At 49.4% G+C, this 16,400-nt stretch overlaps 7 protein-coding genes across 7 annotated transcripts; 1 reads left to right on the plus strand and 6 right to left on the minus strand.

Annotated features, from left to right (window-relative positions):
- Positions 1 to 1,384: 1,384 nt before the first annotated feature.
- Positions 1,385 to 2,995, minus strand: pex13 (peroxin PEX13; the record flags this gene model as incomplete). The annotated part of the gene is made up of 3 exons (XM_056877177.1): positions 2,850 to 2,995; positions 2,223 to 2,750; positions 1,385 to 2,160 (listed from the first exon to the last, which is right to left on the minus strand). Exons 1-3 carry the CDS (start codon positions 2,896 to 2,898, stop codon positions 1,385 to 1,387), a joined length of 1,353 nt encoding a protein of 450 aa, XP_056725757.1. The 5' UTR covers positions 2,899 to 2,995.
- Positions 2,996 to 3,592: 597 nt separating this feature from the next.
- On the minus strand, positions 3,593 to 5,555 carry N7487_009448 (ER oxidoreductin; the record flags this gene model as incomplete). The annotated part of the gene is made up of 3 exons (XM_056877178.1): positions 3,593 to 3,737; positions 3,800 to 5,391; positions 5,454 to 5,555. The coding sequence occupies 3 exons, from the start codon at positions 5,553 to 5,555 to the stop codon at positions 3,593 to 3,595; spliced, it is 1,839 nt and encodes a 612-aa protein (XP_056725758.1).
- A 1,340-nt stretch (positions 5,556 to 6,895) lies between these two features.
- N7487_009449 (uncharacterized protein) lies at positions 6,896 to 7,870 on the minus strand (the record flags this gene model as incomplete). The annotated part of the gene is made up of 1 exon (XM_056877179.1): positions 6,896 to 7,870. The coding sequence occupies one exon, from the start codon at positions 7,868 to 7,870 to the stop codon at positions 6,896 to 6,898; it is 975 nt and encodes a 324-aa protein (XP_056725759.1).
- Positions 7,871 to 8,404: 534 nt separating this feature from the next.
- N7487_009450 (cytochrome P450) lies at positions 8,405 to 10,108 on the minus strand (the record flags this gene model as incomplete). Its single annotated transcript, XM_056877180.1, has 5 exons — positions 8,405 to 8,579; positions 8,634 to 8,800; positions 8,858 to 8,965; positions 9,025 to 9,860; positions 9,919 to 10,108. The coding sequence occupies 5 exons, from the start codon at positions 10,106 to 10,108 to the stop codon at positions 8,405 to 8,407; spliced, it is 1,476 nt and encodes a 491-aa protein (XP_056725760.1).
- Positions 10,109 to 11,049: 941 nt separating this feature from the next.
- Positions 11,050 to 12,755, minus strand: N7487_009451 (fungal specific transcription factor domain-containing protein; the record flags this gene model as incomplete). The annotated part of the gene is made up of 2 exons (XM_056877181.1): positions 11,050 to 12,082; positions 12,139 to 12,755. The coding sequence occupies 2 exons, from the start codon at positions 12,753 to 12,755 to the stop codon at positions 11,050 to 11,052; spliced, it is 1,650 nt and encodes a 549-aa protein (XP_056725761.1).
- A 754-nt stretch (positions 12,756 to 13,509) lies between these two features.
- Positions 13,510 to 13,900, minus strand: N7487_009452 (uncharacterized protein; the record flags this gene model as incomplete). Its single annotated transcript, XM_056877182.1, has 2 exons — positions 13,510 to 13,589; positions 13,636 to 13,900. 2 exons carry the CDS (start codon positions 13,898 to 13,900, stop codon positions 13,510 to 13,512), a joined length of 345 nt encoding a protein of 114 aa, XP_056725762.1.
- Positions 13,901 to 14,206: 306 nt separating this feature from the next.
- N7487_009453 (uncharacterized protein) lies at positions 14,207 to 16,165 on the plus strand (the record flags this gene model as incomplete). The annotated part of the gene is made up of 1 exon (XM_056877183.1): positions 14,207 to 16,165. The coding sequence occupies one exon, from the start codon at positions 14,207 to 14,209 to the stop codon at positions 16,163 to 16,165; it is 1,959 nt and encodes a 652-aa protein (XP_056725763.1).
- Positions 16,166 to 16,400: the final 235 nt, after the last annotated feature.

Consider the following 16,400-nt stretch of genomic DNA (forward strand, 5'->3'; position numbering starts at 1 on the left):
ATATCTCCAAAAAGCCAAAACGGCCTTTTCCAACTAACCTCCCAAAATATAGAAAACAACCAACAAACCAACCCAACCGGATCTCAAACCGGAATACGGAATACGGAATCTCTAAAGGCAAAAAGCCAAGCCACCCCCCGAATTCGCCTCACCAGCCCGAACCACAATAAAACCTCAAAATGTAAATTCAACCGGGAGTGCTTAGTCGGGAGGCGAAAAAAAAAAGAGGAGCAGCTGCAGGGAGCCGAATGTAGACGTGGATAAGATTGAACTTGACTCGAACTGGAAGGGCTACACTATACTCGAATGGGGGGGGTTGATAGGGAGCAGGGGTTTTAGGGAAGCGAGATGACGTGGGCGGGTATGTGCACCTGCATGGAAGGGGGGAGGGGGTTTAGATTTAGGGATTTGGATTTAGATTTGGGTTTAGGGATTTGCAGATGGCTTAGGGCTACACTACATCTACATCTACATCTACATCTACATCTACACTTACACTGCAGTACGGAGTACTAGTACTAATGTACTCCGTACTCCGTACGGATTCCTGCATATCATACGAATACGGCGTTGTATAGGTGTTTGATTAGGGGATGCAATATTAGTGCAGATTGGGAATAAAATTTACGATATGCCGAGGTACGTGTGTAGCAAATAAAGATTGATATTCGATGTATCGAGTGTCAGAGTCAAGTGGTGGAGACGGATCCGGATATGTGCCGGGAGCGGACGGGACGGGTATGATGGCCCACTGTGGGCCACACGAGGGATATTCCACGAGGGGAGGAGTGCTCCGCGTTGAATGGGAGAAGGTACGGAGGATTGAAGGGTTGGATAGGGGTATATGGTAGGGGAATATGGTACTTTTGTGATTACGAAATGGGAAGGAGGGGGCTTTAGTTTCGAACTAGAACTAGAACTGGTGGAAGGTTTATTTCAAGGTTGCGGTGTGTATGTGGTGCATTGCACTAAGTACTAAATACATAAGCCAAATGGGATCGGGGACCGTCGCTAAAATGAATCCAATCCGATGAAATGACAGAAGGGGAAGGAGACGCCAAAATTGAAAAGAAAAAGAGAAAGAGTGGGAAATAGAGAGACTACCCAGTATCACCTGGGCAGGGAGAGGATAACAAATGGGATCGCAATGGATCACAGTTCATAAGGAGGATCGAGGAGACCCGAAGGCACGCTCGGGGGATATATAAGGATGAGCATAAAGCTCGAAGGGAGGAGAGCTTTTGGCCGGTTAACGTCACTATCAGAAAATCATACCCCGCTCCAACATGTCTAGCAATTTCAAAGACAATGGCAGATAGAGACAAGTAGAAGAAGGAAGCCCAAATTAAGCACCGGGCAAAGTCTATATGGCATGGCACATGGCTCATGAGTAGAAAGTGCTCTTTTGGAAGCTCTCGGGTGAGATATCACCAATCTTGCTGTTAATCTCGGGCTTGCCCAGAGATGACAGACTCTGTGTGCGACCTCCAGCCACAGGGTCACCCTTCATTGTAGAAGTGCGAGTGGCAGGCTCGCTGCCTGCTGTGATAGCCTGTTGATTGGGCCGGCGCTGGATAGTCTCCAGGTACGGGCCGGGGAGATATCCGACACGACCATCGCGGGCACGGCAACGCCACCACTCAGAGGCATTACCCATAGGATCAGATTTGCTGAGGACGGCGACAATGTCACCCTTCTTCACAGCCAGGTCGATGCCGTTGCTCTCCTGGGTCTCGGGAGTGTAGTCGTACAGGAGACGGCAGAAGTCCAGCTTGGCCGGGTCGAGCGATGCTGAGCCTGGCTCGCCGTTGGGGCCGACGAGTTGGCGGCGCTTCGCCTCTTCCTCCTGGGATCGGGCCATAGTCTTGATGAGCTTGCCCATCAGATAGGGAAGGCCGAATAGGGCAATCAAGAACATGAAGAAGGGCTTCTTGGATGGCTTGGTAGGAGCCGGTGAGCCATCGGGAAGTGTAGTAGCGGCGCGGCCGCCCATGAAAGCCGCAAATGCAGCGGGGGTCAAAGAAGTCGCATCAGCTGGTGGAGGACGTCCTGTGAGCTTAGCGATCAATGTGCGGAACCACCGAATGAGGGTGAAAATGCCCAGGGCAGAGCCGAGGGTTGTGCGCAGGTTTCCGAATTGTTCTGCGACCGAGACCATTGCTATAAAAATGAGTCAGCGAGTGTCCATGAGATGATTTTCTTTTTCCACGAGGAAGACAAACCAAAGAATGAACTGTGCGTAGCCATGTATGTGCTCTCGAGCATCTGAGCAAAGCCACCAAACGCACCGACGATACTCTCAATCATCATGAAAGTGGCCTGGGTGCTCTGCCCGAACGAGTTCGTCAGGCTGTTCGGATCATTAGGATCTTGTCCCGGCATGCCGCCGTACATCCCTCCCATGCCTCCCATACCGCCCATGCCACCATACATGCCACCTCCATAGCCTCCATAGCCGCCGCCGTACATGGAGCCCATGCCGCCCATGGAGCCGAAGCGGGAGTAGGGTGATCCCATCGCACCCATGCCACCCATTCCGCCGTAGGTAGATCCATATGCGCCTGTTCCAAGGCGCGAGGCTCCATATGCCGAATAGTTGTTGGCGGTGTTGTTGACTACGGAGTTGAGAGCGCTGGGGCGGGAGGGAAGGTCGGGAGCGGTGGATGTTGATGCTGCGGGGTTGGTTGTGGTAGTCATCGCGGTCGAGGCAGCAGGGCTACCGGCGATAGGTGCTGTTGATAATGCGTTTCCTGTAGAGAAGAAGAGGGGATGTTAGTCGGGGGGGGTGGACACTGTGGGTTGCGGTGACTCTTGTGGCGCTAGGACATCGGTAATCGAAAGACACTTACCAGCTGCACCTGCTCTCTCCCACGGTTTCGGTGGCGAAGGCGTCGCCATGGTGTTAGATATTAGTGTAGTCGCATCTAGATACGATATAGATTGGATTCAGATAGATTTGTCGCGAGACTGAGAGGGTTAGAGGAGAGAGAAGAGAGAAGAAAAGGACGCATGTGGCCGGGAGTGGAGATGCCGAGGTCGGGGTTTGCCGAAGAAATACGGGGTATTGTCTGCTTAGTACACCGACCTGGCTAACATAATAGATGAATTGTATTTATAATATGAAGTTCGAATAGTTAAGTCTACGGAATATCTCATTGTCACATTCATCTTGTTTCGTTCCTGTTTGCCCTACCTTGTTGGCTCTCTTCCACTTCGGCGAAATCTCTTCGGTGGCAAATGCATGTACCTGGAGGGGCGACCGAGGTAATCTGAGATTAAGAACAGAGTAGATCGAATTAGTGGAGTCATATGTTATGCATGTCTAGATATCCATGGATATACTGGACTGTTATGTACACATTTATATCTACATGTAGCCCGTGTAACTCGATTGCATTTTCCTCTACAAGCCAAGACTCGGCCTACATGTGCACACTTCCCTACAATAATCCAACCTCAAAAAAATGAAGGACAAAGGAGTATAGATTCGCAGAATTACTCCGAAAAAAAAACCAATCCAGACAAAGTCTATCAACGCCGTAGCACAGAGCCATATGTACAGATGCCAATGCAAAGGTGAAATACAGGGAACTCATAACTCGTCACGATTAGCATAGGCAGCTCGTTGAGTATGCGGACGCGGCTGAGGTGTCTTCAGCTTCCACATGCGTGGAGGCACCGGCAATCCGAGCCAGTAATTATACAATCGGATGGCTTCCGAGCCGCCGATTTGGTAACTGCGAGAGTCGGTCAGTATCAATCCGAATAAAGCAAAAAGCAAACCCAGGCTCAAACTTACATTGTGTGTGGAATGTCCATCCAAGACTGCCAGATATATCCAACCGTACCCCAGATCATATCCCACTCGGACTTGAGATCCTCCCAGAAGCCGTCGTCTGGGCCGGGCGGTTTGCGCTCCCAAGGGTACCGCTCGGGTGCCTCACCTCGGCCCCAAACATACTCGTCTTCGGGTCCTTCACCTTCGAAGTAGAAGTTGTTATTGCCGTCCCTGAACACGCGCCTGTTGTTGCCGAGGGCGTTGGCATGGTGGGAAGAGGGTACAGCGCCGTGGACGGGGAACATGTGGGTGGTACCGGTCAGCAGAGCTCGCTGCATACTGCGCGAAGCAGCGATACTGTGCGAGATGCGGCCAAGGGTATTGATGAGGGCGACCAACTCAGTGCGGCGCAGGGGTGGGTTCTCGCCGTTCTTGGTTTCGTCATATTCGAACAGCACTTTGAGAGCGGTTCCGTAACCGTTCACCTGGAGCTTGCCCCAGAGGCGGCACTTGTCGCAGCCGACGCAGTCCATCAGGCGACTGACATTGCGGAAGCGGTTGCGGAAATCCTCTTTCAGACCGAGGCCGTTGGGGTCTTGGAACATGATCTTTTCGTCAAAGATTTTGGGGAGTTCCGACAGGGTGCTTGTCAGCTTGCTCATGCGCTTTTTGGTCTCGCGGTCTTGCACTGGGTCACTGGCGCAGAAGGTGTACCCGTCCAGGTGTTTGCGCAGTTTTGCCACGGCGCGCGATACTAGCGCGTAGTTGAAGTACATGTTTGAGATGCGCTCCGGATGGTTGAGGAGGCGTTCCTGGAAGCATTGTACGTTGGGGTGCCATTGGCCTGTGGTTTGGTTGAGGTAGTCCCAGCACAGATGTGTCGAAATGGACGCATGCATGCCGCTCAGCAGCCGGTGGAACACCCGCTTCTCCAAGCACTCGTTATCCAGCGGCAAACCTTCTACTCGCTGCGACTCCTTGTGAAGCACGTTGCGGAAGTCAGAGGCTGCTTGGAGGCCACCCATCGGGACGTTCGCCGACTGCTCGTCCAGCTCATCAGCCACGGACTTCAAGAAGCAGTTTTCGCTATAGATAGCATTCCACACTTGGTTTGCGCCTGCTCCGGAATATCCGGTAAACCGCTCTGGGTTGTCCACCAAGCTCACATAATCTCCCTTCCCAGCGGAACCCTCGTCCTCGGGGACACAGTAGTCTCGCTCGTCACATTCGTCGTCATATTCCACGACACAACTCTCGCCGACGTCTTCACCCAGCTCTCCCTGGAGTGGGCGTTCTTTCGGACGCTCGGCTTGGATATTGGGGGGTGGGTGGTTCGCCTTGGGGCCCTCTAGTTTGCTGAGTTCTTCCGCGCGCCATGTCAGCGGGATATCCTCCTCTGAGTCAATGGTGTTCACGGCGCAGGCGATGTTGCCACACATGCTATTAGCATCATTCCAGAAAGGGCACTCTTTGTTGAATAGGTTGAGGCGATAGTAGGAAAAGAAATCTGTTTCTTGCGTGAGGGAGTTGAGTGTTGTGAAGATCAGGTCGTTCATGCCGTTGATCTCGCCATACGTGACACAGGCATCCGATACCATGGCTGAGGGTTCGAGCTAAAGCAAATGGACTGTCAGTCATCTGTGCGGAGTATCCATGTTTCCTTGACAAAACTTACAGCACACTTGGTTGGGTCTAGTGCAATATTATGAACGTTGGCATGGCTCAAGCCAGCAAGTGCGAACACCGCGGCATAGAGCAGCCTTGCTGCAGACCTCATCTTGGTCTCCAACTTGTAGTATGTGTAGATCAAACGCGTAGAGTCGTCCGGTTGTTGTATATGCAAGGTGGCGCGAAGGCCAAAGATTCAACGGGAGGGTCTGTTTGGTGATGGTGAATGGTGGGTTCGCTGAGTGATGGTTTAGAAAGAAGAATCTCAAGAAGATCAAAGAACCAAAAAATAACAGAAACAAGAATGTCAGGGTCTGCAAAGTGGACAAGCTGGCCTGGAAATGCGCGGAGGATCGGCCGATCGCCAAGAAATGATAATGGCCTGATTGATAATGGCCTCTGATTGGCCAGGTGGCTTATTGATACAAATTTGGAAATTTGGAAAGTGGCAAGATGGAAGGTCATGGACGTGGTGCCACAGGATAGTGCCATCTACTATTATTACTATTATTATTATACGCAGTACATTTCAAGATTAATATAGTATAGCACATATGTATAGTCCAGCCGGTCTACAGTCCTTACCTTGCCCAACGTGCTACTTGGCAAATATATATCAAACAACTATTTACCTCTGCCTAGACTCCCGGACTGCCAAGGTAATTATTGTGTTATGAATAGAGTATCTGAATAAGAATCTACAAGCCATTCGAATCCGTCCCATCTACCTGTCTAACCATATCCGAAACAGCGTACAAGGGTTTTTTGTCTTTGTGCTGAGAAAGCCATCAGCCCATGAGGATTGCGTGACTTAGCATTGGCAGGTAAATACTAGACAGATATATGAATAGACGTATGGTGAAGGCAGCAACAAAGCCATATTTGCTTAATTGGCTGGTTAACATGGATTTGACTCATCGCCTCATTTGTTTTACGCTTGCATCTACACTGATATATATATCTCACATAGGAAGCTACAAAAATATTTTAATAGTCATTTTCTGAGCCGAAAAGAGATATAACCGGATCAGAAGGACTGGATTATTTAGTGAATGCATACTATGGATTCTACTAAACTCTAGGGTCCCAACCTTGGTTGGAAGTACGCCTGTGTGACTAAAGCTACTCAGAGAATGTCTCTGAAGGACAAGGGCGACTAAATCTACTATGGGATAATTTCCTGTGTATAAAACATTCTCATTCAATGGTACCAACCAAGCGTTAAAAATTTTCTCAAAAAGAGAGGGCAATACATAGTCTATAAAAGCAAAGGTGAGTATAAAAGTCTATCAATCCAAAGTCAGTGTAAGCAATAACAACGAAGCCAACCAATATTCTTAGACCTCATCGATATTCAATACCAAATCATACATATTTATGATCTAAAATCCAAATTGAGAAGCCCCAAATCGGGGTTTATTACCCATTACCCCGTCGATACTGATAATCTCAACGACGAGCGCCGGAGTCCAGACGGGGGTTGCTATTCAAAGTATCCCCAATATTGGCATTCAAAACAGACACAGCATCATCAGTGCTAGGAGCTGGTACATTAGATGGGAGCTGCATACCGGCTGGGGGCTGCACAGACGTCTTCGGTGCACCAGGCAGAGCACGCCCACCAGGGAGGTTGAGTGGGGTGAAAAGGGAGTTAACACCCGGAAGAACTGGGTCCGGAAGAACGCCATTCTGCTCGATATCACGGAGTGGAGCTGCCATCTGAGGCATCGGCGGTGTTAGCCTAGCGTTCCCACGACGTCGCGGACGAACACCCGGTTCAGGGTATGGGGCAGCGCGATGGCGGGTTCGCCGTGCCACGCCGTAAATAGCATCTGTTGGGGCGGGCATAGTTATAGTGACACGCGGGTGGGTGCGGGATGGCCCAGCAATCTTTGTTGCCTTGGTGACTGGTCCAGCACCGCCGGGTGCATAGTATGGGGGGCCATCAATGTGCACGATACTGGCTGGCTGCTGCACGGGATTGTGTGCAGGAAGCTGGCGGGGGAAGACTCTCATCTCGGCCAAATGCCAACTCGCTAGTAACTGTTCCAACTGGTCGGCTACGCGGGTGTGGTCTCGCTGGCGGAGAAGGTCTGCAATGGCGTAGCCGAGCTGGGCTTGGGTATACCAGCAGGAATACCCAAACTCGGTGCCGAAGTAATTCTGATGGCGTTGAGCGCGGGCAGTGAAGTACTGTGGGGGAGCATCGCGGACGATGGAGTTGGGTGGATAGCTTAAACCCATCGTCTCTCCGGCTCGTCGAAGGGTCGAGAGCTGGAGATTGAGCTGGCCCATCCGACCAATGATGTCGTCTTGGTTTGCTGGGTAGTTGTTTCTAAGACCATGGATGATCTGCTGCATAAGGGTCCAGAAATTAGCATGTTCGTCGCGGAACTCTTCGATCGACGATCTGCGTCCTGACATGGCTGTGGTTTAATGGATTAGTGGGATGGCAGCGGATAGCGATGGAGCTAGTCTTGTAAGGTCGAGGCTGTGAATGATTACTTTATGTGAAAGGCAAACAAGCTTCGGATAGTCCGATAAAGGTCAGTTGATAAAGTTGTAGAAGAATGAGTTGAGTATGGTTTGGTCAGTCGTATATGTTCAGTGACCTCGAGATTTGTATAACTATTCTTATAAACAAAGAATGTATAAACGGAAACGAACAAAAAAGTAGAATGGCATTGATCTTGTGGTTTTGTCACTTGTCTTTGTTACTCCGACTGAGAATCGGAGATACAAGGATGATAACAAAATGACTGGCGTATCAAAGATTCCAGTTATTGGCTTGTGCCGACCACATGAGGTTACAGCTTGGCAGCTGCTTTGCTCTCTCTTTGGTAAGCTTGACCATGAGCTTGATATACAATATCATTGTTGAGCCGATGCTCGGGCGGTGTTATCATGATCGCATAATGGTGAACCCCTCGATATAGATGTGAAGTCAAAAGACGCAAACTATGGGTTAGGAACCCGCTTGATGCTGACTCTGAATCCATCACCTCTTGCTTTTGGAACACCAAAACCATACTCCCTATGTGTGACAATGTTGTCTGCCGTAACACCATATAGATCCATATCGAATTTCCGTACCATCATGGAAATGACCAGGTACAACTCCGCCAAAGCCAGACTAGATTCTGGGGTAAGCCTTGGAAATACAGGGAGGAGGTAGGATATAACTTACTGGTTGCCTAGACATTGCCTAGAACCCCTACTGAAGGTGACAATCATATGCTCCAGGCGCTTGCCGGATGCTTCAGCCCGGATCCAGCGTTCAGGGTCAAAAGTATGCGGATCAGGGAACAAATCCTTGTTTGTATGAACAAAATGAGTGGAAGTACTCATTAGGGACTGTTCAGGTGTATGGATGCGTTAGCATTGTCGATCTCAGAGAATATAGGACCTTACGTTTGGTGGAATTGTCCACTGCTTGTATTTCAGGGCTTCATCGGGTGCACGTCGGGGAAGACGAGTTATGACGCCGGAGAGCCGAAGTCCCTCATTTATCACTCCTCTCTGAAACGAAGTTCGTTGGTTAGTCTTGTCTTTGAATATCGCATAACGTAATGGCTTACCATGTACGGCAGTTTTTCAAGTTCGGCCCATGTGCTAGAAGGGGATTGTTCAAGCTCCGTGCGGAGCTTTAGAAGCAAGGACTTGTCATTGAGCAAGTGGAACATGCAGATCTTCAATGTTCCTGTTGTAGTCTCTGTGCCTCCGCCGATCAACGAAAAGCCTTCGTCTTGCAGGCGATCTAGTGTTCTTTCTTGCGCGGGCAAGGAAGGGTCACATAGAGCACCGAACATTGTTACTTGACCGTCCACTTTACCTTCATTTTGAAGTGCAACATCTGCTTGCGCACGAACCAGCTTTTGCAGTCGCAATATGTTGGCTGCATGGGGCCAAAGCTTTCCAAGCACCTCATCAGGGATGAACTTTGAAAGATCCAAAAGGAAAGGGAAAAACTTCAACACATGAACTACAGATGCAAGACTCAGGATGGAGTCTGCAACTTCGTTGTTGAAATTGACATCATCCAAGTAGTCAAGGCTCACACCATGCGCGTACTCCGAGATAATATCCGCAGTCAGAGCCGAAGAGGCAGCATCCAGCTGTACAATTGTGCCTTGATCACAGGCTAGGTTGAGACGTTTGACGAGCTTTTGCACTTTGCGCTGGATCATGTCCTCCAGGCCCGCAATTGACTTTTTGGAGAAATAGTTGCTCAGGATGGATCGACGCGAACTGTGCAGGCTGTGATCCACAGTCGCGAACATGGACATTGGTTGACCTGCCAGTCGCACAAGTCTCGGGTCTTTATCACGCCTCCTGGTCGGGCCAGCGTAGATCTCCGTATAAAAGTCGGGATCTGCCACATGAAGCTCGTGAGGAGTAATGCGCACAATAGGGCCTTGAAAATATTTAGTGTCGAGATACGATCTCCAATGTCTCCGATAGTAACTCCTTACCATATTGCTCATGCATTCTCTCTATCTCCCACAGATACCGACCACCCAAGACCACATTGTAATAAAATTCATATAAACTTGTTATGGCTGCTAGTTTCGGCCCGGGGAACTTGCTCAGGGGATGGAATTGTAGCCGGTAGATCACCACCCCGAAAACAAAGGAAAATAAACCGAACCACAGTAGTAGCATGGTGATGTGTTTGATGCTGAAAATCCAGCCAAAGTTTGAGAGAGATAATTTACCAACCACAAGGGGTTATGTTCGTGTATAAATCCGAATTGAGACTGTTTACCAATCGCTCTAGCTGGGATTGGATACCGAGTACCGGAGTAGAAACGCTAACTTAAGCTAACCTTATGATTGCTACGTGGCATCCCTTGGAAACTTGGAAACCCCGCTAGCAGTTTAGACACGGAATAGCAATTTCCAAGGTTTGTTCGGATATGAGGCCAATGTTCTCCGGCGCTACTTTTCTGCAAGGATTCAGACGGATTTACCGGCTTGCCCGACCGCTATGTGGATTGTCCGTGTAGGCAGGGATATGCCCGGGGTGGTCCCGGGGGATTCCATAAAAAGTCATTAATATATTTCTGGAGTAGCCTGGAACATTGCGCATTGTTGAATTGTAGCTTCAATTCAACTTTGCATGATGGTTGTGTCAGGTCCTAGGCCGTCCAGGGGGGGTTGAGTTACTATCAAAGTGACCACAAACCACAACCACGTGCACCAATGGAATACAGTTCGCAAGCATATCGGATAGACACCTGAACAAGATTGAGATATAAAGTATAAACTTGGAAGACCGGGATGTTGGTATTTTTACACCAACCTGTCGAGATGCATATACACTAAGGCAGGCCGTGCATGCACTGGATAAAATGGCTAGACCTCCTGAAACCTGGCCCCTTCCCCTTTGGGCGTAAGCTCTTGCCGCTTTTTGATCCCCGGGTAAAACTGAGCACGCCCCACGTGAGTACCTACCTAGGCCTACTGACGTAACCACTCACGGGCGGCCACTGTTTGTCATCCCGAGGTCCACGGGCAGTCACCCGTCCTCATTATTTTGCACCTCATCTTGTAAACCTTTGAATTAAAAATCATCAATAGCAGTTCATATTATAATGTATTGATTAGAACAAAGAAGCAAGGGATTGATACAGAGAGATGGAGTTCAGTATTTCTGGCTCGCTCTCATCTGGCATCAAGTCCAGCCCCTCCCACATCTCTTGTCCGTGTACTCCATCTGGCTGGTGAATCGCACGATGTATATCGCCAGACGTATGGCTATCCGCCAACCGTGTGACTAAGGTTTCTGTTGGTAAAACACTGCGTACATCTTCCGCCGGTTTCCCCGCCCTAGAGACCAGCTCCTTGACTTCCTCGGCTGAGATGAGATGCATGGCTTCCATCAAAATATCAACACTCTGTCGGGATAACGGACTACCCGCACCGGCCACTTCCAGGGATTTAATCAGGCGGGCTAAACCTTGCTTGCATTCAGGCAGTCGCGGGGAGGAGAGTTCGGACAAGGCCAGCATCGCGAGCACCACGCCCGCCGTGAAGCACTGGAAACACAGTTGAGCGGCAGATGTAGTATCCCCAAGCATAAGTAGGATATTTTGCCATCGACAGATACTAGACATGCGTAACGCAGAAGTGAATAATTGGTCACGGATTGTGGTATCAGATACATCTTGCGTTTCGGTCGGACCATCTTGTAATCGGACACTGAGGTATTTCTTACTGAGAAGGAACGGGCGAAACAGTATCAAGTGTTTATAGTCATACGTCACCTGCAGCGTTAGGGCTTGCAGGGAAAAGACACGCAAAGCAGCGTTGTTAATCATGTTCCGATCTTCCGAAAAGTTGTCAAGCTTGAGTTCTCGCGGGACGGTCTTCTCCCAATCTAGTAGACGGGAATAGGTGCGCTTGATATGAGGTAGGCGTATGCTGTGTGCTGTTGGGTCGGCAATCGAGTATAGCTGTGCTTTGTAGCGGTTGTATGAGAAGATCGTCACGGGCTTGAACGTGCCATCTGCTCGTACTTCGTATGACCCAATCCCCGGGCAAGTGGCTAGGGTATCATCCAGATCTTCCGGCTCGGAAACGTTGAACTGCACGGTTGGGAGGATTGAAGGTTTCCCGTATGCTTGTGCGATGTACCTGGAAGATAATGTTAAATTGATTCGTATGTTTATACAGAGGCGAGCGAAACTCACACATCAACCATGTAGATGGACCACCAAACCCGTCGTCGTACCTGTACCTCAATGGGATCTAGGTGTCCCCATGTGGTCTCGTCATGAATGCTCATCGCCTGCGCTGCTCGCGATCCCAATCCGGACATGGTGAAGGAGAGCTGCGTCTTGCGTTCTAGAAGGTATGCAATGGACATCAGAACCGCACAGGCAACGGATTCTAGGGTAGCTTCCTGTAGGATCCAGAATATATGATTCTCCATAGCCTCGATCCATATTGCCCTGGACTGCTGAGGATTAAACTGTGGATCCAGAGAATGTAGAGCTTCGTGATTGGAAAAACGGGCTCCAATAATTAAGACGGCCAGCAGCAACAGTAAGAATGACTTTTCTGATGGGAGAATGCCCTCTGTTTGAAGAATGGTGACGAGCCGAGCCCGAAAGCTTGGCTCGTGGAACAAGGAAAGGTACCAATGACTCGCTTGAAGATACGCATCCAACAAGGTCATAGTAACTGGTGCTGAGGGGAGCTGTATCCCAATTAATTCTATGATTGGTATTCTCGATTCCCGAACTTGGGACTGCTTGTTTGCTGGGGTTCCATCAGGAATGGCATCTGAGTCCCGGAGGGTAGCCATATGATTGCGAAAGAGCTAGTTGGGATTAGGGCTATGGAAAAACGTGTTGACGGCAAAGAGACTTACCTCCTGGACATGATGAAAGGTTGAATGGGCTCGTTCCCTCTGACTGGTGACCGGATCTGTAGCATTGTTGCCACTGGTCACAGTCTGTAGCTGTAGACTGGGCCTCAGATCGTGTGAAAGGGCTGTATTTACAGGCAGTGGATGATGCTCAGGGCGTTTTCTGTTTTGTGACTGCTGGGCCCCAATATTTTGTCTATAACCTTTAGATATATAATAGTACACCACGAGCCCATTATACTAACCTTCGACGCTTGTTTATAACATCTGTACATTCTGCTTCGGAGCGAATGCACAACTGACAGGGTCGGGTATCATCACACTGGAACGAGTGAGTAATATCCGCGATATATGACAAGAGTGAAAGACCTTAAGTTTCTGTCGTCGACACCTGGCACAGGCAGATTGGACCCTGGAGGGCGCCATAATAGCGGAATATAAGAGTAGAATCGGCAGATCCGGTGGAAGTCGGATGTTCGAGGTTTATGTCATAGTGGAGACCATTGCCGAGGGATCTACTCCCCGCACTATACAGTTCCAATTGACCTACATTTTTGACATCGATTAGATCTACTCATGTTCATCTATTGTTGAATTTTATATATGTTAATGGGTATATGAAAGGTCAACAGGACGAATTATGATCTGTTTGAATAATATCCTACATCCATGACTCTTCCAGGTCTGTTATCTACATGATATACGATACCACTGCAAGTCCCACCATTATAGCTTTGCCTTGATTTCCAGTGCAGCCACCCGGCGCAATTACTTTCGAATGATTTTGCCAGTTGGACTTTTGGGAATTTTAAGACACCGCCGCGCCTCAATTGCTTATGCGACGCGAGGTTATCTTTAACAATACTTTTGATGGCATCTGATGTGATCTTTCTCTGATTAGCGACCACATACGCATGGGGGAGCTCATCTCCCGCCATTTTGATATCCGGAACTCCAATGACAGCGACATCCTGAATCGGCGAATGCGACAGCAAAAAGACCTTCTGACTCTGCTGGCGCGGGTTCAAGAAGACATCGTAGCAGATGAGGAGAGGAGCAAGTAAGACAGTTATGTGGCACATAATGTATACCTAGGTATGTAGGAAGAGAATAAAAAACCTTTTATGTTCCATGTGGAACTCTCGAATTACCAGATGGACTATATCCGGTGGAAGATACCCGGTAAATCCCAAATGTGGATACAAAGCAGATTATGAACCAATGAGATATGTGTTATATCCGGTGGAACTGGGGTATCCAAAACGGGTACCATATGGAGAACCTCGGTTGTGATCGACATTATACGGAGCTTATATACGGAGTAGGGTGCACCTGGAGGAAACCTATGGCCTAACTTCATCTCCCCACATACAAACTGAACAGATAAGATGGTATCAACCATCAGAAAGCCCTCATCGTCAACGGATGGCTTCTTCCAATCCATCCCCACTGTTCCCCCGGCATATACCTTCGTTAGCGATGGGTCCGCAGACTCCAGCTCCCTGACCGCTTCGGACGATTCAGCCCTTGCAAGAATTCTCAATCTGTACCTGCCACGTGAATCCTCAGTTGGTGTCTCAGTCCACAACCTATCGCGTCGTGCACTGGATCCAGTTACCCTGAACTTGGCGACCGATGCTGAGGTGAACTCACCTATCATCCGGCCACTTAATACTTTTGGCAACCAGAATCGCGTTGACCCATTAATTACTGGAGAAGGATGGAGAAAATTGAAAACCATCGGGCAAGAAGAGGGTTTGGTTACAGCCGCCTACAATAAGAGCAATGAACAGTGGAATCGACGTGTGCATCAGTTCGCATTGAACCATGTGTGGTCTCCCAGTGCTGCGATGACGGGATGTCCTGCCTCAATGACAGACGGAGCAGCCAAATTGTTGGCAGCACGCCTGGACGATGTGGATGGTGACCAGCCTGGCCGTCGTACGGTTTTTCAAGAAGCATACAGACGTCTCATATCAGACAACCCTAATGAGGCCTGGACTAGTGGACAATGGATGACAGAGAGAACGGGTGGTAGTGATGTGCGGGAGACGGAGACGCTGGCGCGGCGTTTGACGACACAGGAGATCTCGCAAGATGTCGAACAGGGACGAGATACGGATGCCCATGGATTGCAACTGGGCCCATGGCGCATCGACGGGTTCAAGTGGTTTAGCAGTGCCACCGACTCTGACATGGCCCTGCTACTTGCGCAGACAGATAAGGGTCTCAGCCTCTTCTTCGCCCCCATGCGGCGTCGCTCCGAAAAGAAGAGTACCTCGAGCGAGCTGAACGGCATTCGTATCCAGCGTTTGAAGAACAAATTGGGCACCAAGTCCCTACCCACGGCAGAGTTGGAGTTGAAGGGGGTCCGTGGCTGGCTGGTTGGAGAAGAAGGAAAGGGAATCAATGCCATCTCGACAGTGCTCAACATCACTCGACTCTATTGTGCTGGTGGATCAGCAGCAGGCTGGGGCCGCGGGCTATCCATTTGCCGGGCATACACTCACATTCGTAAAACGCGCGGAGTGCTTCTGCAGGAGAATGTGCCGCATGTGCGATGGATGGCGGACGAGATGGTGAAGTATTCTGCGGCAATGCATTTCACATTCTTCGGGGTTGCGCTGCAGGGTACCATCGAACAGAGCTGGGACTCCATGGTCCGCAATACCAACGCTGCCGAACTTATTCCACAAAACCCTGTCAAGGCTGCCACTCTCCTGCGTCTGATCACACCTGCCCTGAAGGCCACTGTTAGTGTGAACTCGACCCACGGACTTCGCGCATGTATGGAATGCCTAGGTGGGGTTGGTTACTGCGAGAATAACGAAGATGGTGGTATCCTGAACATCGCCAAGATCTATCGAGACACAACCGTCAATGCCATCTGGGAGGGCACGGTCAGCGTTATGGCTGAGGACGTTATTCGAGTTCTTACCGACAAACGGTTGCAGGGTGAGAAGTCGGCGGGCTTTATTTTGGTTGAATGGACGAAGAATATTTTGAAGAGCTGCCAAATGAGGTTTGTGGAGGAGTGTGGTATTGTGGAAGGAAGATTAAACGCTCTTCTTGAGATCACACAGAGTACCAGCAGGGAGGAACTCTTATGGTGTGGGAGGGATATATTGCAACATATTGCCGCTATAGTGTCCTCGTGTCTGCTAATTTACGATGCATCGACCGATGGTGATGAGCGCGCTAAACAGATAGCCTCTAGGTGGGTACGCTCACAAGCACTCGTGGGTCCCAGAGGCGGCTTGAAGTCATCATGGCGGCATGAGTCTGACATGGATAGATTGATCTTTTTGGGCGAAATCACATCTGTCTGCCGGCCGGCGAAGATCTGATTACTACAAACGACAATTTAATGGATATTATGTATTCATTTTGGATGCTTCGCCAACAATCTTTTAGTTTACTTATTACATCAACTCATTATCTAAAGCCATATTCCTAAAGATCCCCTGTCTTTTATTTTTGGTTATAAATGATTTTGCTAGTATAGGGATATTGCGGGAATGCTATATAGGGAATGATAGAGCTTCAGGTACAAAATTGATAGTTGATTGAGAGAGAGAGAGA

Source organism: Penicillium crustosum (genome assembly GCF_028827405.1).
Source record: "Penicillium crustosum strain IBT 35664 chromosome Unknown utg000004l_segment0_segment0, whole genome shotgun sequence".
NCBI lineage: Eukaryota > Fungi > Ascomycota > Eurotiomycetes > Eurotiales > Aspergillaceae > Penicillium > Penicillium crustosum.